A 23,397-nucleotide genomic window follows, 5' to 3' on the forward strand; every position below is an offset into this window, starting at 1 on the left:
TGTGGGCTCCTCACCTTGCACCACGCTGAGCTTCCAGCTGCCCCTGGGCCCCAGGGTCTCAGATGCCTGTCGGTGCAAGCGATGAGCGTCAAGGGAGACAACATCAAATGGGAGGGAGGAAATCCCACCGCAGCGACACTTTCTGCTCTAACACAGCATCTGAGATGGGCATCCTGGTAACACACCAGACGTTCCCCTAGAGCCTGGATTGCCTGTGGCTTTAATCAGTATGCTAATACAGACTCGATGGCTGCGCTATAGGTATGGTGTGCAGACAGCGGAGGGAGGGAGGAGGGAAATAGTCCCCTGTTTTTCCTCCCTAGGGACTTCAACCCAACAATTCAGTATCACACTGTTGTATTTCTGCCATAGCCCAGACGCATTCCTTCCCCTTTGTTTGGCCTCAAGACAGCAGCCTTAGCCACCTCACCCACACTCGTCCCACCTTTTTGGCTCACTGTTGGTTAAGAAAGGTTATTTCAAGCATTAATCAATCTTCCAAGTCCCTGGGAGATGAACCAATAAAGGGGAAGGTGATTCTCAGCAGTTTCCTTTCTCCCCCAGCCCCCTTTCCAAACAGTTTATTTTTAATTGGTACTGGATTATTTTCTGCAACCGTTACTAAGGAAACCTCTGTTACTATAGCAACTGTGTATGTTAAGTCAGTAGCCCTATATCTATTAAAATGCAGTATATACACATGCTGCGTGTGGTGGGGTTGCTCAGCATCAACACACACATAGAGACAAAGCCAGGGTATGCACAGACCAGAGCTGCCGAGACACAAGCATCTCTCCCAGTGCTCTTCCCACATCACGGCACCTCCAGAGGATGAAGATGAGGAGGACGGGCCCAGAGTAGTTTTAAGCCTGGTGTCTGGGGCAACAGACCTGCGTTTCGTACGTGATGAATGTATTTCAGTGAAGCGGTGAGGGCTTGTTCGGGGACAATATTCACAGCAATTCTCACCGTCTATGAACAGCACGGACCCCTGCGGTCATCCAAGGGCACTGAAGCAAGCAGCTCTGCTTGCTTCCATGCGACACCTGGGAAGACGTTGTCTTTTGTGGGGACGAGGGTGATGGAGAAGAAATCTTACTAACTCTGGCAAAAATAAGACCCTAAATCACATGCACTTACCCCAGCCCTCCAAGCTCTCCTCGGCAGCCACTGCAGCCAGTGTTCAGGAATTTGCCCATGCGTGTACCGAGTCCCCCAAATCTTGACGATTTGATCGCTTCTACTGCTGCTCCCAGTCGGAGCAGCAGGTCCTGGCAGGGAATTCCAGGTCTTCCCTTTGCTAGACTGCACGCACTTGCACAGGTTCGTAACACCGTGTGCGGTTTCCTCTAGATTAGAGGTATTGGTGATACATAATGACACCCTTGCCTATGCAATTCTCATCTAACATGACTTATTTTCCTAACAGAGGCACACCACGGAAGACAAGTGCAGGTTTTGTTTCCCTCCCACAGAATTAGAGAGGACATTCTCGGTCTTTTCCATTCTGTGAACACCAAATGCTTTTCTTTACAGGCACCAGCTCCTGCATAGTAAATGCACACCTACCTCTTCTTCATTACCTTTTGTAGATCCTACGGAAATAATTCACGTCTTTTAAAGACCACAGACTGAAAACTGCCGAGTTGGAAACACTGTGGCACACAGGTTACTTTGGGGCAGCTTCGCCTTTGGTCTGCAGGCTGGTTGGCTTCTTCACGCAGGGCAGGGACCCCTTGCCCACAGTCTGGTTAAGACACGGGGAGTGTTGTGGGGCTGCTTGCACTCCTGCTCTCCCACAGCGATGACCATCAGCCACCATTCATAGATACGCAAACTAATCCAAAAGGCTCATTTTGCACTTGGGAAAAATGATGTAAGAGGGAGAAAAAAAGAAAAGTTCTGAAGTTAGTGGTCCAGGGTGATGGTGATGGTAATGGTACAATACAGCGCCAGGGAGTCCATCTCTTTCCATCCTGGTGGTAAGTTTACTCCAGCACAAACTGGGTCTCTTTAAGCCCCACGCAGCTTGTCAGGTCATGTTTAAAGCTGCCTGCCATGACACGGAAACGATGGTAGCTGCTGGCGCGTGAGCGAGATTGCAAGAAGACTGACAGCCCAGGCACTGAGCCAGCCAAACCTCACCCTCCTGAGACGGGGGAAACTCGCCTTCCTGGCTGGGGGATCTGCCCGGGCAGAGAGCCAGCAAAGGGCTCAGCCTCCAAACACCGAGCTGCTCCGGTCTGCCCCAGGGGCTGGGTTTCGGTGCGGGGCAGGGCTGCTCTAGCCCTCTGTCGAGCAGCGGAGGCGGTGGGCGCAGCGATGGGAACAGGCACGGTTACCTGGCGTTTTGTGGCGCGCTGTCAGGGGGCTGATGCTCTCTTAACAGCCTCCGGAACATCTGCTTAGTGAGGGAAACAGGTGCACGAGTCTAGGTGAACTTATCGTGCATATCATCTGTAAACCATAATCCTGTTGCCACAATGTCTCCTGTCTCCCTGGAGGGTGCCAGTAAACAGGATATCGTACCTTGATGTACTGTAATTGGCCCTACACACGCTATTACGGCTTTCAATTTACACTGGCAACAAGTCACGGTTACAACCCTCGTATTTTTATGAAGCCAGCCTGGTCTCCCAGCCCCTTTGAAGCCACGCAACCCATGTGAAGAACATCTGAAGGTGTTTAACTCTGCAGTGGTGCTCGGGCAGGGGCGCTGCAAGGCAACACCGGGACAGAAGACACCGTCTCTCCGATGGCATGGAGACATGCTCTCCCATCCTGCTGACGGCATCCCGCCGCATCTGCTGGAGGAGCTCCAGGAAATTCAGCAGGTGACGACTCACGCTGGAGCCTGGCCAGGACACAGGGGACGCTGCATGCCCCTTAGGGTGGAGAGGCTGGCAGAGATGCTGTGTCCACAGCAAGCCCGTAGGCTTGCCAGACACTCCACTTGGCAGACTGTTCTCCAGCATCACGGTTCCTTCACGCTAGCTCCCAGGCTGAGGAAAACACCCTCGCTCATTTGCAAGGACACACATTGTCTCAGGATACCTGCGGAAGCCTCTGGTCGCCGAAGCTTGCACCGCTGGGCTGGGGGGCCAGGCCTGGCACACCTTACAACCACAGCAGGCTACGACATGGCTAGGTGCTCTACCAGCTGATATACATGGTAGGGGTGTTCTACACACCATCAAGCAGGCAATTAGTCTCCTCAAGCTGGGCACGTGGTACGTACAGTTATACAAGTATCTGGGGGAAGGGAAAGCAGTCATCAGAGGAGAACGACAGTGGCAGTGACGTGATTCACTGCTTTCCCGCTGACTCACTGCCGTGGTGAAGCCACTTGGCTCCCTCTCCTCTGTTTCCTCATCATCAAGCAGGGGTTACAACACTACCTTTACCAAAGTGCTTTGCAATCTGTACCTAAAAGTGCTGTGATTAAAAGATGCTCTGTCTCAGACTCCTTACATCATCTTCCCTTGTAGGCAGCAATAAAACACAACAGCGGACGTTCACTTCCCACCTGGGAGCCACCATTACCAAGTCCTGGGAATGGTGATGTTTAACTACAGCTGAAGATACCCTCCCCCCAAAAAAGCCCCACACAAAACCCCAGTGTGCTGCCCTGCGGCGAAGGAGGAGGGGGCTGCCAGGCAGAGAAGGACCCAGTTCTGCACGAGCCAGCGGCCATGGCGCAGGAGGAATAGGCAGGTGGACGGCCACCACCAGCCCACAGCATCCCCGGGGAGCCCCGTCACTGTAGCGGGGAGGCGGCGTCCCACTTTGGAGGCTGCTGCCCTCCAGGGAGAGCTCCTCCAGAAGACACTCTTGCCTGGAGAACTGATGAAGTGTTGCAAAAAGTTTTCCTGGGCAATGTCCTACTTTTAAAAGCCTCCGTCGGGATTTCACTGTGCTGAAGGGTGTGGGGTGGGAGGAGAGCAGAAACAAGGCCAACCCAACCCAAACCTAGACATGGTTTAACACCACACACGGGGTTTAGCAGGCCGATCAGGAGAGACTCATTTCTAGCAGCATGGCCCCAGGAGCACGGCCCCAGGGCGACTCTTCCTGCGAGGATCCCACCTCTCCCCGGCACCCTCAGTGTACAGCCCTGAAGGGCACCAGCCAGGCTTTTGGCACAAACTCAGCTGACCCCTCAGCCTGTGGTCACAACCCAGATGTGCCTCATCGTTTCCCTCGCTAGGGCCCAAAAAGCAAAATGTTTGGCCCAAAAGGCCCAAACATCCTGCCTGGGGATGTTGGCCCGGGATCTGAGGGACCCATCTGCAGGTCACTGCCGTGCCACAGGCTTAGACACGCACTAATGCTCAGCACCTCTGCCAGCCCTTCTCCCTTCCACAAAGCAGGGCTGAAGAGCCTCCTCCACCTCCACACAGCTTGCCAGGACACCCGTGTTAATGACCGTGGGGAACAGGGGCAACGGGAGTCAAGCAAGCACACGCCAGCCTTGTGACTCCACATGGCGAGGGTCGGGTGCCTCATGTTTACTAGGCTAGCTGAAAGCAAACCAGTGTTCAAAAGGGAAAGATGTGCGAGCCCGTTCAGCGAAGAGGCATCAGAGAGAAGGCATTCACAGAAGGGAAGAAGATGAGATGCTTCTAGGAGGACCTTGCTCATTAGGCTTAACCATGGCACAGAAATCACAGCAAAGTAAAGACAAAGACTTCCAGCGCCGGGGCAGCCTCCCCAGAGACGGCAGCGACGTGGCAGCACAGCTCCCGACTCCTGTTATTCTCTTTTAACAGAACACAACTCCTCCTGAAACAGGATTAGCGAGGTTGCAAATTGCATTAGCCAACATGGGAGGCTGCTGGTGCAACAGGAGCAGGAGAAAGGGAAATAGTATTAGACTTTGCCTGCCATTATTACTGCCATTATTAACTTGTCACTTTACTGTAGTGTTCCTATAACAATGAATTATTGCCTGCAAACAGGCTGACATGATTGAATTACTGGGAGAGCAGCTCCACGGGAAGAAGAGACAACGTTAACCCTTTCCTGAGGAAGGCTCAGCTGCTGCCCCCTCCCAGGCCAGCAGACAGAAGAGCCGAGGCTTTGGCTTTGAAGACCAACCTGCCATCTTGATCTTTAGCAGGGCTAGTTTTACAGCAATGCCAAAAGTTTCTACGGTCGCCAAAACGCTCAGGTCCTGCTTGCAGGCGGGCTGCTCTGGGTTGGACTGGCAGACAAAACCAGAATGTATGTTTGTCTACAGCAGTGATAAAGAGCTGGAGCTCTCCTATCTCTGCAGGTCTTTCTGCAGCCTCTCTAGCCTACTGATTTCATAAAGCCATACCCTCGCTTTTGCACGCTGCTCCTTTCTCATACAGAGAAGACTGGTCCCTGGACCAGCCACCAAACCGACTGACTGCTAGTCTAGATGGATGCGGGTCACCTTCCTTCCCCCTCCTCGCTTGCAGGGTCAGCACCGTCTGCCTGCAGTCAGCCAGGCTGCTCATCCCAGCCCGCTCCCCGCTGCCCGGCTCCCCTGGAGAGAGGGTGCGATGGTCCTTCCGCAGAGGGCTGTGCCCGGGCAGAGGCCCCGCGCGGAGCGAGGAGGAGCAGGCACGTCCTCACCCACCCAGGCCGTGGCCCTTGGCATCACCCCGGTGCCCCCAAACGCTGCCCCCACTCCCCTGGGGCTCGAGAGGCTTGAGCCTGCCTGCCTTTGGTCTCTCTCCTGACATGTACTGCCCGTGCTTTGCTAAAAATCAGCGACATGACACTTCTCTCCCAACTTTACAGCTCCTCGTATGAACGCCGCAAACAATGCCTCCTGCAGCACGGACTGGCAGTGCTCCCAGCCCTCGGACAAGCCTAGGAGCTGGCTGTGACCCACCTCCTCTCAGGGACAGAAAAAGGCTGGGAATAAACCACAAAGTGACCCACAGTTCAGTGTGTTCAGCAAGCTGCTGCCAAGTCCATAGCCCAGCAGGCACGGACATTCCCCAGCCTCACAGCCTGCTGCTGCAGCAAGACGAGCCGGGTACTTCAGTAGCTGTGCACTTCCATGCTGACCGTCACCCGTTCCAACAACGCCAGCCCAAAACTGAGCCCCAGGCACAGGCGCGTGCCCCGGGGCACACTGTATTACTGCAGCCTCGGGAAGTGCAGCTTGACGTGCTCAAAATGCTGCTGGTGGGGGTAGAATGGGCATCTCCTCTTGCACCCTGAGGTGGACCTGCCTGCATCAGATGCTCTGCTGCACCCACACCAGCTCCAGCCCCACAGAAGGTGAGCACTGCATCAGCCAGACCTACCAAGCAGTGGCCCGGTGCCCCCCTCTCCCCAAAAGCAGCACAGACTGCTGAACTGCCAAACGTGGAGGTCGCGGGTCAAGCCCACGGCTGCACGATTCATGCTGCAGCATGGAGAGGGACATCTCCTCAGCTAGGGGACAGCCTGGGACCACCAGCCATGTCACACTGGAGCTAGTGGAGAGGCTAACGAACTAGCAGGTAACCAAGCAGGTGCATATGTGACCCAGAAAGTCTCATTAAAACCCAGAAGCCATATGACTGCGAGCACATACAGAGAAGACCATGTGTGCAACTACAGGGACGGAGAAAACTGGGAAGCCCACAGCATCCAAGGTCCAGCCATGGCTAAGCCAGAAACCGTTGTCCAGGACATGCCGCTGGCCTGGGAAAAGCAAGAGCTTCCCCAAGAAGCAGAAACCACGTCCCTCTGAAGGACAGCACAGACTCGAGGCCAATTTAAGAAACAAACGAATATACCCCAAAGCAAAACACCCCACAAACCTAAACCCAGAAACCTTCCTGCCAAACCCTGAAATGAATGTAAACGTTCTGCAGCGGAGGGAGGAGGGGAGGAAGGAATAAAAGATTCCCAGCATGAGTTGCGCCTGCTGTCAGAAAACAACAGACAGCTCACTGATCACTTGTAAATTAAAATATGGAGATAGGATCACTGCAAGATAAACTCAGTACCGAGCTACAGCCACCAAGGATAAAGAAAGAAAAAAATAACATGCTGAGACGTTTAATCAACTCCTCATCAGAAAGATTTCAAACAAAGGAGTGCTCTGTCAATTAGGGAAAAAAAGTAATTAAATGTACCCAAAGAGCAAGTTATAACACATACAGCAGCACCACACACAGACTCCCATGCCATTCTGGAGGCTGGCCACGAATGGCCGCATTTCCTAACAGGGTGTCAGAGAAATATTCCAGAAGTCTGAAGCCAAGAGTACAACTGCACCCTGTAGCACACCACTGACTTTTACACGCACTGTATTTGACCGGAGCATTTTCAACGTCTACCGCTGGAAAGCTGGCTGCTACACAGAAAGAGGTAAGATGCCAAGAGTGGTATGAAATGCCACCTTCTTGCCATCCAGAGAGCAAGTTCTGCAGACACACTTCAGGCAGCATCACAAAGTCTTTTGGACGCTGCCCACACGAGCTCTGCCAGCCCTAGGTTGTCAGTGCCGCCCTCCATGCAACATCAAAGACCCCTGAGAAGGACTGAACTGATTCCATCCAAGAGCTGGCTCACTCGACTCACCTTTACCTATTCCCTTCCACCAGGTTAATTTTCTGCGGGTTTAGTAAACTGAGCTGGTGCACAGCCAGATCGATGCTGGCACTAGGAATGGGACAGGGCCATGCAGCCAGCGGCACGTGTCAGGGATGACTGAGGATCACCTCCTGTGCAACCAAGTGCTAGATCAGCTCCACCTGCACCCTAAACGCTCATGGTACTGCTGCCTCCATAAATTAAGTGGCAAATCCATCTACTGTGTGGAAGAACAACCAAACAAAATGAGCCATCTGTCATTTCTCAAGAAATTGTCTTCTTGAACTTCTTAAGGACAGAATAAGTATTACAGCAGGATGGACTACAGATCCGTCATTATCTGGACTCCCTGCTTCTCTATTATGTGGGACGGGGAAAAGTGTAGGAATTTTCTTTAACAGCATCCCAAAGTCCTATTTAAGCATGTAAGATGGCCCTGGGAGCCAACTTTTATGTATACATGTTAAAATAAAAGACCCTGAGCTACAGGTTCAGCATGTCAGGAGCCTGCCATTTTGCTGTAAGGAAGCAGATCGCAGGTTCACTGAACCAGGAATTTAGTCTTCGACCAATATTGAATAAGCCCCTTATGAACCAAAGCTCTGGAAAAGCATTCAGATGAAACTCGTCCTTGTTTATTCTGCTGACACAGAGGTATTAATCTCATAAGGTAAAATCACCATGGGAAGAAATGGCTGGGTTTATTTTACTGAAGTTGCTTCATTTACGTGGGAATCCACACAATCACAGAATGGTAGGGGTTGGAAGGGACCTCTGTGGGTCATCTAGTCCAACCCCCCTGCCGAAGCAGGGTCACCTACAGCAGGCTGCACAGGACCGCGTCTAGGCAGGTCTTGAGTATCTCCAGAGAAGGAGACTCCACCACCTCACTGGGCAGCCTGTTCCAGTGCTCCGTCACCCTCCGAGGGAAGAAGTTCTTCCTCATGTTCAGACAATTTCAAATCAGGCATTGCCGCACCACCTGACTATGCGGGTCACTGTTGCATGGAAGACGAAAGCCATTGTGTCCATCCAGCTGCGTCTCACTGGGAGAAGACAATCCCAGACCTTCAGTCGAACCAATGCTCATGAAGGCAAGAGTCAAAGACTGACAGTACTTCAGGCTGGGCCATCTCTCTGGATGGCTGTTCAGCACTGTTCTTCTCAAAACAGGACACAGCCTGCCTGTGCAAAGGACTGATGGGGAATACGTAGTTTCTCATCCGACGAGAAGCATCCCACGCGACACAGAAGCTAGAAGAATGGTACAGGTCCCACGCACAAGCAGGGACAGCCCAAGCTGCTCCTCAGGCATGCTGGGAGGGACACCTGGCTGGGTACCGCTCTGACTGGAGGGCTGAGAATGTGACAAGAGAAAAAACGTACTGCTGCAGCACCGAGCCTGCTGGCCCCAAGGCCACTCACTCTGTGGAGACCAGCGGGGCAGCCGACGGGCTGTGGGGCTCCTTGCACGGACTGGGGAAGGAGAATGGCAGTCAGCACCTGGCTGGAATCCTGCTCATCACCAGTGGCCCCTCTCCCCCCAGGGCTGCCCCTGCCGACTCTGCTTTTGAAGCCTTCAAGGACATGAGGGATGCACAAAGCTTCAGAGCTGGACAACATCTAAGTACTGCTCACTGCAGAGTATTTTAGTTTAAGGCGAGCAAAGAGGGAATCGATGAGAAGCTAAAGCGCGTGGAGAGAAGACGCTCAAGACAACATCAAAGCAGTTGTATGTGCACTGACTGCAAACAGGCTGACACTGGTTCTGTGTATGCATGCTGCAAGAGAGAGTGGAAAACTGCTCAGGAGATACCAAAGAGAGAAGCAGAGAATGCTTTGAAATCGAAGTGAAAAAATTGCTCCTAAAAACGTTAACTGTGAAGAGAGTTAAGTTGAACAGAGCAGCACATTCTCAACACAGCCAAGGTCTCCTGGTGTTGTCAGTCTTGTTCGGGGGCTGAAAAGCTAGACTGCCCGCAGTAAGATCAGTGGGCACACACAGAGCAGGCTGAGCCGGGTTAGGGTCCCACTGGGTGCAAGGATGTATTCCCACCCCCTTCACCCTCATGAAATGCATCCAAGATGCTTCACACATTTGAAGTGCAACTTCTCAGGTTAAGCCCTTGGGTGCATTTTCCAGGCTGAAGCCCCAAGGGAAGCTCTGAACATAACTGACTGCAATCAGCTCAACGTGTTTGGCTCTGACAGAAATATTTCACAGGCAGACCTGCAGAGCAGCCAAGCACCACTGCTCTCAGAAGGGAAACCAAAGGCAGGGGCAGGTGAAACACAGCTCCGACCCCGCAAGGCCAGTGTCAGTGTCCCCAGCACGGGGTCAGGAACGCCGCAGTGCAACCAGCACGAGCGCCCTCCCCTGCTGCTCACGCTAATGGGCTCGTTTTGACATGGTAGGTCTGTTGTGGGATCAAGATGACATTTTTTCCAAGTGCTTCAGCTCCACTGACACCAATGTGACCTGCACTGGGCCAGATCTGGCCGGCTGAGCGATGTGGTGGAGCATCTCTCCGACACCCGTCAGCGCAAAACCACAGCCAGCTGGGCAGAGCCAGCCAGGAAGCAGAGCAGGGAGAGCATCCTCGCGTGGATGTGTGCTCAGGGGCGAAACCTCACCTCAGATCTGGATTTACAAACCAGTGCCTGAACACTAGAGGGTACGTTATGCACCTCAGCAGCAGCAAGAGGAGGAGGCTCTCAGGTGTGCGTGACAGTGACGGTACATGGAGAAGATGGGGGACAGGGATGTTGGGAGCAGGGTGTGATGGCTAAGCGTGGAGAAAAATCACCCCACGGTGCCAGCCTGGGATAAATAACTGTGCCAACGTTGTGGCAGCAAGTCTAAATGGGGAAGCTGTCCCAGAGGACCTGGCAAGTGTGGGGACAGAGCTCCCCAGGGCAAACATGCAGGGGTAGGTGATGACTATGGGTACGAGGTGGAAGAAGCAAACCCACCCGTGCCACCCGGAAAAAAAAAAAAAAAAAAAAAGAGGGCTCCAGGTGGGTCACTAATGCAGGCCTGTGCAAGGGGACAGCCCTGGGTCATGCAACACTGCACCCCTTCATTTTGTCTGTTCAGTGTGCTGAAAGCTGGTAGGAAAGAGCACCAGCTCTGAGGCAGGACAGCAGGTCTTACCCTGCTGGTGGTGAAGGGAAAGGAGCAAGTCCCTGAGCACCCAGGGGAGAGAAAGCAGACTGCTCTGCGCCGCAGTCGCTGCTGCTGCTGAACAGCCTCCTGTCCCTCCTGAGCACTTCTTGAACTCCTTCATCACTCAAGCAAGAGTACAACTATTTGCCAGATGGAGCAGGCGGCTGTACAGCAGGGATGCAGTGCTATTCTACAGAGCAAAACCACTCTGGGATCAAGCAAGCAGCAAACTTAAGTTTCCAGACTTGACTTCTGTAAGGAAGTTTCCAGGTCATTAGCCTTCCTTGTTTAACTTTATTGCTGGATGCTGCCAGCAGCAAAAAATGACAGGTTTTCAAGTAGGCGCTTCGTGGCCCTCGAAAACACTTGCTTGAGCCTCCATTCATGAGTCTGGTCAGTACCTCACTGGCCACTCGTCGTAGAAAAGGTGTCTTTCACATCTGTCCATGAGAGGATTCCTTGCATGCAGACATTACCAAGAAACGAGATGGAAGAAAGGCATTAACAGCAATATCTAACTTTCACTCGTTAGGCAAAGCCTATCCTTCTACTCCACAAGTGTCCTGGCACTTGTTTGAAAATCAGCCCTCCCCTCCCAGCATTAAGCCGTGCTATAAAGCTGCCTGGTTTTCCAGTTTTCCTCTGCCCCATCCCCTCCTCATCCTCCCAGCATCCACAGCCTGTGCAGTCACAACCATCCCCTGCCTGGCCGCTCACTGAGCCTTCAGAGGGAAGGATGAGTGGGATACTGAGCAGTCTCTCTGCAGTCACCAGGGATGGGCTTGCACGAAGAGGTGAGGGTCCTCTGCTCTCCGCTCCTTAGGTTTCTCTGGCCACCACTTGCCCAAGGCAACCAGGCTGCTGCCGGTGGTGGTTTCTCATGGGCAGCTGGAGAGCGGCAGAGCGCTCTGCACCCACCTGGGCGCAGGGTTTCAGGGGAAGGACAGCTCTGGCTTACCCCGCTCTCAGAGTAAGGCACAGGCACAAGCCTTCCCCAGCTTCTCCAAGGCCAGCTTGAGAAGCCTCCACCCTACCCCTCCCCGATGGTTTCAACCTGACAGCTCCTGATAAACCAAACTTTGTGAAGCAGCCCCTGGAGAACCCCTGGAAGCTAATTAATGCTCTAATGAAGAGGCCAACCGCCTTGTTTGCTCAGCAGCTCCCAGGTCAATCAATCTGCCGTAGCGTGGCTTGCAAAAACGCAGCAAGGAGCCCAGCACCCCTGGTGTCTGCCCGGTTATCATCCCCCGCCACCCCTCCTCATCCCTCCTCCCACGTTCATGACTGTCAAAAACCCAGCAGCAAGAGGGCAGATTTACAGTGGTGACTGCAGCTTCTCCAGGATTAGTCACGATGGAAACGGCCATGGGATGACGTGCGGACGGAGGGGTGGGAAGAGCGTGGAGGCATAGGGAGGTGGGTGCCGTGCGGGTTGGGACGGGCAGGTCTGCACTGGAGTGTGAAAGGGGTGAGTGGGGCGCTCAGGGTGGGGCTGCCACAACCTCCTGCTTGGGGGAAAGCCCTGCCTTTTTATTCTGCTGTTGCCAGAGAGACTCCCCAGCGCTCAGACCCAAGGCCCTCTCAAAGCTCTGCCGAATCACCCCCCTCCTGCTTGTGCTGCAGGGGAAAGATAAGTGCAGTAATGCACACAAGGACAATGGCAATTTAATACACCAGCACAAATCTGCTCGAGTCTCCTTGCCAAAAGAGTCGTATCCAGATGTCCTAGCCTGCCCAGATCGCAGCACAGTCCCCATCACGCACTGTGCCACCAGAGACTGCCTGTTGCCCTCTCCGGAGCCCTGCAGACCACACGGACGCACACCACTCCCAGACAGCATCTCTCGTCTCAGCTGCTCCATCCCTCAAAACCCGGCAGGGAGAAGCAAGATCCACAGAGGAGCTGGGAGCAGAGCCCGCCCGACAGCCCTTGGGTTTCCCCTTGTCCCGCACGCATCTGCCACCTCTCTCCCCTGGGGAGGACCTGGAGCCCAGGCACTGCTCCCCCTCCACGCTGCGGCATCCTCACGCTGAGAGGTCCACCCCAACCCAAATGCTTTCAGGGTCACCTGGATTCAAAACGAACCGCCTGCACATCTGCCTCCCTAAAACCCGAGAGCTCAGCGACTGCCAGGGAGGCACCCCACCTGTCCCCTCCAAGGACAGGATGCATCTGGCCTGACCGGTCTCTTGCAGATCAGCCTGGCGAAGCCTGCATGGAGGATGCTCTGCTCGAACTGGAAAAGGGCAAGGAAACGGCTCCAGACAGGAAAGGGGCGGCAAACCCTCAGGGTAAGCCCCAGCTTTCAGGGATGAAAGAACTGGAGTTTCAGAGGCAGGCCAGATACTGCAGCAGAAGGGGAGCCCCAAACACAAGGCTGTGAGTGGGAAGAAATCTCCACCCCTGCACTTGGGGCTCACTCCAAGCTCAGCCCGTGCTCCTCTGCATGGTCTCCTGCCAGCTTTGGCTTCGGGGAAGCAGCCGGCATGAACTGAGCTGTACTTCTGTTGTTCCTCCTCCTCTGCTGCAACATGAGCTCACCGAGAAAGAAGCAACAGGCAGCTCAACTGGCAGCTGGAGAGATGGAAGTGAAAAGGAGAGCACTGTGTTGTAAGGACACGAAAGGGCCACAGGCGATCTAACCAGTCTGGTCCACAATCCCGCCCAACAAACCCCCCTGTAGCAGCCTGGATTTCTGCCCTCGCCTACAGAAGTGACAGCCCAGCACCCACCCTACAGCAGCGCAGGTCTCTCTCCCTGCAGAGCACATGCAAGCTGTCTGGGGCTGCGTGCCCCTACCCGTGCACAAACCTCCCTCTACTTTGCAACCCAACGCGCGCCGGCTTGCTTGACAGCAAGGAGCAGGCCATGAAAGGGAGAAACAGCGGAGCTTCAAATCCTTTTGGTGCTGCTGCTGAGTTTTCACAAACCACCAGGTGATGGACAACACGCCCTCATGATACTTAAATTCTCTGTAAGCCCTCACACATACAGCCAGCAAGCACCCTTTGCAGCGCTTTTCCTCACGCTGCCAGTTCTTGTAACGGCTTCATGCCCAAGGGGCCAGGAACGTCACGCTCAAAGGCCAAACCTGGCTCCAAATGCCATGTAGGGCACTTCTGCCATCCCACCTACAGACCCTCACTTCAGAGCTGGGTTAATGCTGCCATTGCCTGCCTTATTCACTCCCTCCTTCAGGAGCTATGCATTTCGTTTCTTGAATACGGCTCATTTCTTCCTGGGAGCAGGAAAGGACTGGAGTGTTCCAAGCTGCTGATGTATCCGGAACATTACCTGTGGGCCACGAGGTAGCCCTAGGGGAAACGACTTCGCAGCCACAGTAATACATGCAATTCAATACCAGCGCTGCCACCTATGCAGTTACCACTCAGCACAGATGACACCTACAAACACTACACACTGCAAGAATGCCAAGGAGAGACAGCCTGAGCGCTGCTGAAATGGCAAACTGGCACACCAGGAGAAGCTCCAGCACTCTGTCCCTTGAGGGTGGGGGATTTCACCAAGCGAAGAGATTAATGAAGCAATCAGGAAGCCACTATTTTACCTTTCTCACCATAACACACTTTAAAGGCTGACATATATCGATTGCTATGTCTGCACCTGGAACCTGTCAAACAGAAAGGTCACTCTGACAAACAGGGAGCAGGGGTTTAAGCGGAAACCAGAATCCCAGCATTAACTTACAATCTGGAAACACACGCTTGCTCAATTTGCCAAAAGACCTCCAGAAAAGCCTTCTTTAGAGTGTTCTTTCATGGATCAGCAGTGGAAATTGCTCACCCCAAACTCACTGGCAGATGGGTCAAGGCAGGAACCTGTGGCTAGGGGTAAGGGAAAAGAGAAAGCTAGGACTAAGACATCCAGTAGCAGCCTGATGTCACATTAAGGCGACTACAGAGCCACAAACCTAGACTAACAACGGTCTCAGGTGTTCAGTCGTTCAGGGTTCTGAATGACCCCTCCTGAAGAAGTCCCGAATATTAATCTGAAAACTAGTATCTGCTTTATCAGCACAGGTCTGATCATGGGGACGTGAGGTCTGATCCGAGCTGACAGATGAAGGCACCTCCCACATCACCCTGGCTCCTCTCTGGAGCTTATCCAGCCAAAGACCCAGCAATGACACAACATGACCCTCTGCAGCCTGCAAAACCAGAGAGAACCACAGCAGTCGCTGGTACGACTGCCGGCATTGCATTCACGGAGAACATCAACCACCCGCTCCCAGAGGCTGCCTGGGACATGGAAACAAAACACAGAGAGCGCACAAATGTGGTGCTGAGGATGTTCTGAGGAGCTCTCCTCTTCTCCCCCATCCTCTTGTGGGTCATAAAACCACAAACATGATGCAAGGCTCATTGAACTGACAGCTAAGATTTGCGTAGCTGTAGTTTGTTGAGCAGCAGGGAGGCAGAGAGAGGTGAAAACCACAGACACTTACATGACTTGTTCTGTTAGGGCATCACTTGATGATTACTGCTCCGGTAAAGAAGAATCGGCTGCTAGAGCATGATTTAAATGCCCTTTAAATGTCCTCCTGGCCACCCTAAGCTGTGGCACAGAAGTTCTCTTCTGGAAGATGTTATTAAGGATTTCTCTTTCTCTCTCAGTCTCACACACATACGTGTGCACAGAGATGTGCCATGAAGAAGCATACTATTCCAGGGACCATAACCAATCAATGCTGTTTCCTAGGGAAATAAGCTAAAATTATGAACATCACCAACCTGACCTCATGAGCAGTAAAACATGTATTACAAGGCAGGATAATAAAGATAAATGGAGAAGATTAACCTGGAGATGAGGGCAAGGAAGCAGGGAGGGAAGAAAGAGAATGGAGAGCTCATGAGGTACCTGGAGCTCGCAGCATCCCCTGACTTTTGCAAAGACGTGCTAAGGGCTGGGGAAGGTGGAGAAGAGTATGAAAAGGGACACTGAGGGGAAAAACACAAAGCTCAAGCCAGAAGACAGACCCTAGGAAGGAGTCCCTCCGCATAGGAACACAAAGGGAGGACTGGCCATGCTGCAAGAACCCCTGCTGAGAGTCTTACAGGTGTTAAAAGCCTCAACTCCAAACATTAACTCCAGCCCTAAGGCTGAGACAGCAATAAACTGTTCAGCTCAGCGATGGCCAGAGCTGCACTAACCACGCGTCTTTGCACCCTTCACGAAGAAAAGCAGGCACCACCAAAATGTCAGTGGTAAGGCCTACAGAAGGCACTTAACTTTCTCCACCGGCTGCACATGGAGCAGAAGCACCTTGCAGGTTTTCTAACTCTCTCTGCCAAGCTAGGTGTCTGTTGCCTAGCTGTTGCACGCTCTGCGTGTGCACCCATAGCCGTGGTGAATTCCAGCTGGAACAGGCTCAGTTTCTGGTGGAGATGAAAGTCAGGCTCTTTGATCACTAGCTGCTTTTGAAGATGCCTCCAGCAGAGCAAGGGATACAGCCAGTTGCTAGACAAGAGCTGCAGCACGCACCTCACCTACAGCGCATGTGCACATTCAGGCTTTGGTGGGAGCATGTCTCTCTTCTTTGACCCTGTTTGCCCTGTCCCTCTCCTCTCTTCCCCAGGTTAATCTGCTCTGACGAATGGAGGTGGCAACCTGAAAGCCACCTCTGTCTCACAAGCACAGCCCAGAGACCGGACTGGGCTGTGGTCACCTCATCTCCCAGAAGAAAACCCCACCAACAGCACACAGAGAGCAAAGAGAGGACTCAGTCCCCAGAGTTGGGATATGGGAGCTCCAACATCTCCACAGCCGAAGAGCCCAGCAGCCCCATCTGTACCGTGCACAAGCGTGAGACGTCAGCCACAGCCACAAGAGCAGTCCTTGCACTGGAGAGACCACCGCAGCACTGGTACCTGCCCTGTCCCTGCGATGCACCCCCAGCCCCTCTCTCGCACTCTCGGCACTCACCCGGCCGCAGGACCCTGATTTCCAGCAGGTTGGAGGTCCTGTCCGCCAGCCGCGTCCAGCTGCTGTTGTAGTTCTTCCTCCAGAGCTCGGCCACGCACTGATACTTGCCGGCCTCCGTGTCGCTCGCCCTGCTGATGCTCAGGCGCACGTTGTTGCTGGACTCAGCCTTCTCGATGGCGGTGCGGGTCCGGAAACCCGCGTACCTGTCGCCCCACTGGACCCCGCCGTCGCGCGTGAAGGTGACCAGGTCATGAAACTCAGTGCTGCCTGCCGGCTGGAAACGCCACGTCACCGACACCGGTACCCACGATGGGTAGTGGGGCTTGATGATGCACTGGAGGTCGAAGGACTCGTTGTAGGTCACGCCGGGGGTGCGGGAGATAGCTGTGACAGCAAAGCCGGCCTCTGTGGAAAGAGGGAAAAGAGCTTTGAGAGACACCTGCCCAACGAGGCCTTGCTGTTAGGATGCAAAAGCTAGAGCGTGGTCATCCAGTCACGGGCCCGGAATAATCAGCCACTCGTGTTGTGTTGGCTCCTTGTTTGCAATTGGAAGGTGGCGTGAAAAGCAGTGGCAAAACCACACTTCAGTGCCTGCGTAGTGGTGACTGCCTGCGTGAACGCTGGCTGCAGCAGCAGCAGCAGGATCACACTCGATTTCTGCCCAGAGGAGTGAGATCCCCCGAGACCCGGCAGGCGAGCAGCCAGCCTCGGCACGCTGCCAAAGCCCCACACGGAAACGCAGCGGCACGGGAGCAGCAGCGGGCAGAGCAGCTACCCAGCACCAGCCTGACTGGCCGCAGACCCCACAATCCACATCCACCTCTCGGGCAGGGGGTCCCCACCCCGTCCCCCACCCCAGGTCTGCAGCTCGTTGCCGCAGGTGAAAGAAAGAGGAGGAAAGCGAGAAGTAGCAGCCTCCGTTCGTGCATCGGAGAGTTGGCAGCAGTTATGAAGCCCCAGGATGGAGGCAACTGAAAGAGAGAAAAGCCGGTTGCTCCTGTTCTTCACACAGCACGGCTTTTGTTCTTTTTTTTTTTTGTTCTCTTCCAGATCACAGCTCCAGGACGGCTTTATGTGGGTATCCTTGCATGTGCACCACTCCACAAGCCGGTCAATATGTTTTCACTCATCTACCCCCAGCACTTTGTTGGTTTAAGGGAGTTTAAAACCAGCAGCCTATTAGTAATTTGAAGATAACATATCCCCAGTCGACTGGCTTACATTTTGGGTCAGGGCATTTCCATTGCTCATTTGTTCCGAGCTGCAGAGAGAAAATATTTTCCTCTCTTCCAGTCACTTCAGTGCAGCCAGCAGATTTAGCAGCGACCTTTGTTTTCCACCAACAACACCCCCAAGAAGCACTCCCTTCCCGGGAGGCTCCGCGGGGTGTCCCACGCCGGCTGGCAGCTCTCCTCCCTCCCTGGCAGCGCTGACCGTCCTGGCAGCCGGCACAGCCACCGCCCGAGAGGAGAGCCCGGCCAGTGCCCAGCAGAAACAGGAATGTCCTCTGGATCAGTGCAGAGCTTCAGCTCACCGCCGGCCTGAAACTGCAGTTCAAGAGATGAGCCGGGAGCTCACCGCAGCCCACAGAGCTGCTGCCATGGGCCAGACCAGCCACAGCACAGGCACTGCCGTATCTGCACGCTTCCAGCAAGTGCCTCAGCAGACCCACAAGAATACAATAGTCTGTCTGTCCTGTCCCGTCCCCCATCTGCCCCCTTCTTCCCCAGCCAGCCAGAGACTGAGGTCCCTGCGGGGCACTAGCGATCCTCAGAAGTTCAGAGACATCAGGTCTCATCTGACAGCACATCTCTCTTCTGGCTACTGCTTCTGAACCACCCTGTAGACAGATTTATGGATTTGAACATCATCTGTGGTGGTTCAGCTAAAGAGTTTCTTACCCTGGCAGACTGGCAAACGATTAGACCTTAACTTGAAATGTGAGTGTCACTAAATTTACCACATTTTTTTTTTACTAGCAATTTCTGTAGCCATAAACCTCTCTTCCTCTTTCTTAGCACCTTCTATTTGAGTTTTTCAGGACACTTCCAAAACATTAGCTGAACAAAAAATATCAGATTCAGCAGCAATGAAACAGTACACAGTGTGTTTTCTCCACTAAATTTTCACGAGCTGCTTCAGCTTTGCTAGTTATAGCAAGACGGCCCAGGAATTTCTTACGACTTGTCAGAACATGCTCAACACGACAGCAGCTCCTCAGTGATTTCTCTGGGACAAGGAGCGGAGGAGGAGGGACAATTACCTTTCCATCACATCTTCTGGAACCACTGGGCAATTCTGAGCAATTTAAATTTTAACAAAAGTATAAGTGATACATTTTAAAATCTCAACACTTAATCTCAACACTTCTACAAGTGGTAAATAAAAGGGCCAACACATGGACTTACAGCAGGCCAAATGCCTGACCTCATGAGGAAGATGCTGTTGAAACCACATAAGAATCTGCATTTAGTTCTTTACAAACTAACGCCCCTGCCTGCTTTTTGAAGCTATATAGCAAAGATTTCTAACTCCAGACAGAACAGCCTCTGAAAGAAGGTCAAAAGTGAAGGGGAGGAAAGGAGGAAAAAAGCAAGATTTTAATCAGAATATGATACAACTTTGTAGTCTGGTCTCTCACATATCTTGCCAAAGCTTATGATTAATACTGCAGAGAGCCAAAAAAAAAAACTCCGGCCCCAAAAATTCCTGTCTTGACCTTTCAGTAGAGCTCCCCATTTGTTTATAGCCCTGTCATTCCACAAATCAGTGGCCTCATAGGAGCAGTCACCCTTTCTTCAATCTCCTGTAGAGCATTTTGGGAACTAGTCCAGGTCTTAACACAGCAGGTCCCTGAATGGGAACAAAGAAATTCACAGTCTGTGAAAAATCCCTAATGCCCTACCTGCCCTCTCCTAAACTGATGTGGTTTCACTGTGTTTGAAATGGAGGAGCTCTTTGGCAGAGCAGAATACCAGCTGCAATGATCCCAGGTCCTAGTTCAGCTTGGTCATGGACAACGTTGTGGTTCCTGGCCAGCAGCTCAGTGCCTCCTTGCAGAGGCAGTGAGGACCATTCTTGACCCGTATCTTCTGCAGGCTTCTGATGCCATCAGAGACACTCGCCATTTCTGGTGGCTGGGCCAACAGATGCCCAGTGTTCTGCTCTCCTGGTCTGGCGAGTGGAGGTAAGGTTGACCCAGGGGCAGGCAAGGAGGCTTCGATACCCACGGGCTGCCGACGGAGCACCATCGCTGCACTGCCCACAGCCCGGCTCCAGTACTGGGGAGACACGTCGTGGGGCTGGCAGCCTCTCTCCTCGGAAGGATGCTGGAAGCATTGCCCCTCTCCTTAGCCACCCTGTGCTTTGCTCCTGCCACAGCCACCCCTCAGACTTTGCCCCCACACACAACGGGGCAAGGAGGCATTTCGCATCAGCCTACCGGGAGCTGCGGCCAGGCTGCTGGGTACCTCCATTTTGCCGGCAAGCAAGGGCGGGAGTGCCAAGAGCAGCCCCAGTTATTTGCAGGTGCCCTCCTGGGGTGGGCTGGGCATGCAGGTAGCACAGCCCCATGGCCCCTGTGCCTCGAGTACTCACCCAGAGCAGTGATGGACACCGGGGTGCCTGCGTGCCGCTCCCCAACCATCTGCCACTCCCCATCCAGCGTCCGCGTCCACTCAGCCACCCGGCACTCGTAGTGGCCCTCGTCCGCCTTGACGCTGTTGAAGATCTCCAGGGTGAAGGAGCCGGGCCGGACCTGCTCCACCTGGATGCCCCCATAGCTGCTGCGCTCGGCGTACGAGGGGCCCGGCTGCAGGGTGCCCTCCCGATCCAGACGCACAATTTCACTGCGCCGGTTTAGCTTGTCCACCAGCTGCCAGGCGACGGAGAGGCGGCTTTGGGGCACGAAGCCCGAGCGCACGTTGCAGCCAAAGCGCAGGCTCTCCCCCTCCAAGACATTGCTGGCGTTGTTGATAATCTCCAAGGAGATGCTGGTCTCTAAGGAGAGAAACGCATACACACAGGGGAGATGATACACACTCGCCACTTCTTGGTCTGCAAGAAGGACGCTGCCGGCCAGAGAGGCTTTCTACCAGGTGCAGGAAGCTGCCCACACATTTGGGTCCAGGCATGTCTTAACCTCATGCGTGACCACATCCAAAACCAGCTTGTGGGCAGCAAGCTGCTCCTGGTGACTAACACAAAGCCGGTGTAGGCCAAAGCTGGGAGAAATCTCTCTGCCTATAGCTCACAAGACATTGCCGCATCTTCTGGTCGCAGGTCCAGGATGGGATCTCAGCAAAACTTGAGGGAATTTGTGTTGCTACAATGTGCACCGCATGCAACCAGCTCTGCCAAAAAAGGCTTCCAGCTCCCTGGGCTTTTTAATTCACGTCATCCCAATCACCATCTTGCCACATCCATTCTTACAACAACTTTTGGGAGAAGCTCTCCCAAACTCCCATCGCTAGTGACACCAGAGTTAGCTATCAGTGTTTGGTAACATCAAAAAAAACTGGTATCCTGAGCTTCCCAGAGATGTAAGGCTTTACAGCTGGTTTTTCAGTGATACTGAGTGCTGGTTAATCCTCTGTCTTCTGTTGGAGTTATGGATACTTAGCACCCTTGAAAAATCATCACATTTGTTCCTAGAGCTGGTGATTTATCAAATGGCAAGAATGAAATCTGTCTGAAAGGTGGCCGTGCCTAGAAGTACTACATTTTAGACATTTTTCCAGTGCAAGATTTCTAGCTAGAGTGATTTTCAAAGCCAAACAAATGAGACCAAATACTGGTAGGAGAGAACAGAAATAGAATTTCTTTTGGAGAAATGAGGAGGGGAAAAAAAGGCAAGAGGAAAGGGCTGTGTTCCCCTACAAACCTAACAGATAGGAAACAAACACCGCACAAAATCCTCTTGCAGCTACCCTCTGCTTGGCCAAAGCCCACTGCCAGGGTAGCCTGGGCAACACACGCATGGTTCATCACGCCACAGCTACCTGAGTTTCAGAGAGCAAAACAAGGAATGAGTCAGGGGACCCTCTCCTCTCACCCTGTTATTTCTGTATTTATCACGTTTGTCTCACAAACATAAAAGGCATTCAGGCAAGCCTCCAGCAGGGTTGTTCTCACCAGGGTTGGAAGACACACAGTGACCATGACAGAGCTCCACGCTGAAGAGCAAACTGGGCCTCAAGGAGCATGTGAACCTTAGTTTCTCCCAGCACAGCTGTCTTGCAAGACAGCTCAACATCGGCCACTGAACGGCCTGCAGGAACCTAGCAGCTCTCAGGATAAACCAGGGCCAAGCCGGTCTCCCCATTACACCTGCAGAGCGCTTGAGAGCACCCAGCTCCCTGCAGAGCAAGGTGAGGACAGAGGTGTGAGGAGCAAGTCAGACGCTGTCACACGCACACTTAGCTCAAGGGCAAAACCAACAGCTTGGTGCCATTACCAAGGTGGGGCATGTTTTCCCACCTACAAACCTGATACATATCGCTCCTTCTTTATCTCCCTCCTCCCACCAAAAAAAAAAAAAATATAGCCAGTTGGGATTTCAAGCCCCGCCATCCTCCCTCTTCCCCATCACCGAAGTCTGAGGACATCATGGCCTCATCAACTAACTGCCCAGTAGAGCAATGGCCCCAGGAGGGGAAGGTCAAGTCTCTACTTACTGAGCGGCAGGACAGCGATGGGGATGTTCTTTGGCCGCTTGCTCTCCTTGTCGATGAAGTCCCCTGTCACAGTCTTCTCCCGCTCAGTCACCCGGCAGTTGTACTTGCCACTGTCCTCAAGGCGGAGGCGGTAGATCTTCAGCACAAAAACGTTGTCGCTTTCTTTGGCTACCTTGAGCTGGCCCAGGGCCTCACGCTGGGCAAACTCGTTGTTGAGCACCGGCACGGCGTTGGGCCCCAGGCTGGCGATGAGGGAGCTGTTGAAGGCCCAGGAGATGGAGAAGTAGCGATCAGGGACGTTCTGCGCCTCCAGGATGCACCGAAACTCCACCGGCTCACCCACGATGTACGTCCGCTTCTCCGTCTCCAGTCGCACGCTGAACTCCTTATCTGGGGGAGAGACAGACCAACTCACGTCAGCGTGGCAAAGCCCACCGGGACAGCCAGCACTTCTCGTGCGAGGTATTTACTGTGCGCAGTCCACATCCCTCGGATGTGTGCATCCGCAGGTGGAGGGGCGAGGGGCTGGCTTTTGCTGCGAGAGCCCGATCGGCCACGCTGCAGGAGAGCCAGCTTGCTGCCCAGCATGCACGAGCTGCAAGGCCTCCCCAGCCTTAGCCCTCTCCCCTGGCCACTGCTCCCGGGAGCAGCTCTGCTGCGACACCAGCATCCAGCGGCACTGTGGGATGCGAGCTGGAGCCCAGCCCTACTCACACCCTGCTCAGCTGTGGTCAAGAGGCAGGGCCTTTGGGGATAGCAGAGAGGAAGAAAGAGCTCAGCTGGGTCTTTAGATCCTTAGCAGAAATCCGTGCTGTGGGCTGGGAGAAGGATTTTGACTTGCAAATGGACCTTGTGCAATACAGAAGTACTTGCTGAAAGTTTTTGGTTTATTCCCTGCTGTGCCACTCTTCTCTCCTTGCTTAGTAAAATTTTCATTGCCTGTGCTAGCACCAAGTGCTTAAGTTGTACGTCTTACCTCTTGTGTCAGGAGACAGAGGCTGCCATCCAAGCCCCCCTTTCACCCCAGCGTCCCCTGGTCGCTGTGTGCT

The 23,397-nt window shown here is 53.5% G+C and overlaps 1 protein-coding gene across 2 annotated transcripts in view; it reads right to left on the minus strand.

Moving 5' to 3' along the window:
• Positions 1 to 23,397, minus strand: part of IGSF3 (immunoglobulin superfamily member 3) — a 99,990-nt gene that overhangs the window by 12,954 nt on the left and 63,639 nt on the right. For both annotated transcript variants that reach the window (XM_075434460.1, XM_075434469.1), the window contains exons 4-6: positions 22,349 to 22,738; positions 20,271 to 20,672; positions 16,674 to 17,078 (exon numbers count right to left, since the gene is read on the minus strand). In XM_075434460.1, coding sequence (XP_075290575.1) covers positions 16,674 to 17,078; positions 20,271 to 20,672; positions 22,349 to 22,738 — 1,197 coding nt within the window. The remainder of the gene's footprint in view (positions 1 to 16,673; positions 17,079 to 20,270; positions 20,673 to 22,348; positions 22,739 to 23,397) is intronic.

Source organism: Opisthocomus hoazin, chromosome 1 (genome assembly GCF_030867145.1).
Source record: "Opisthocomus hoazin isolate bOpiHoa1 chromosome 1, bOpiHoa1.hap1, whole genome shotgun sequence".
Classification (NCBI taxonomy): domain Eukaryota; kingdom Metazoa; phylum Chordata; class Aves; order Opisthocomiformes; family Opisthocomidae; genus Opisthocomus; species Opisthocomus hoazin.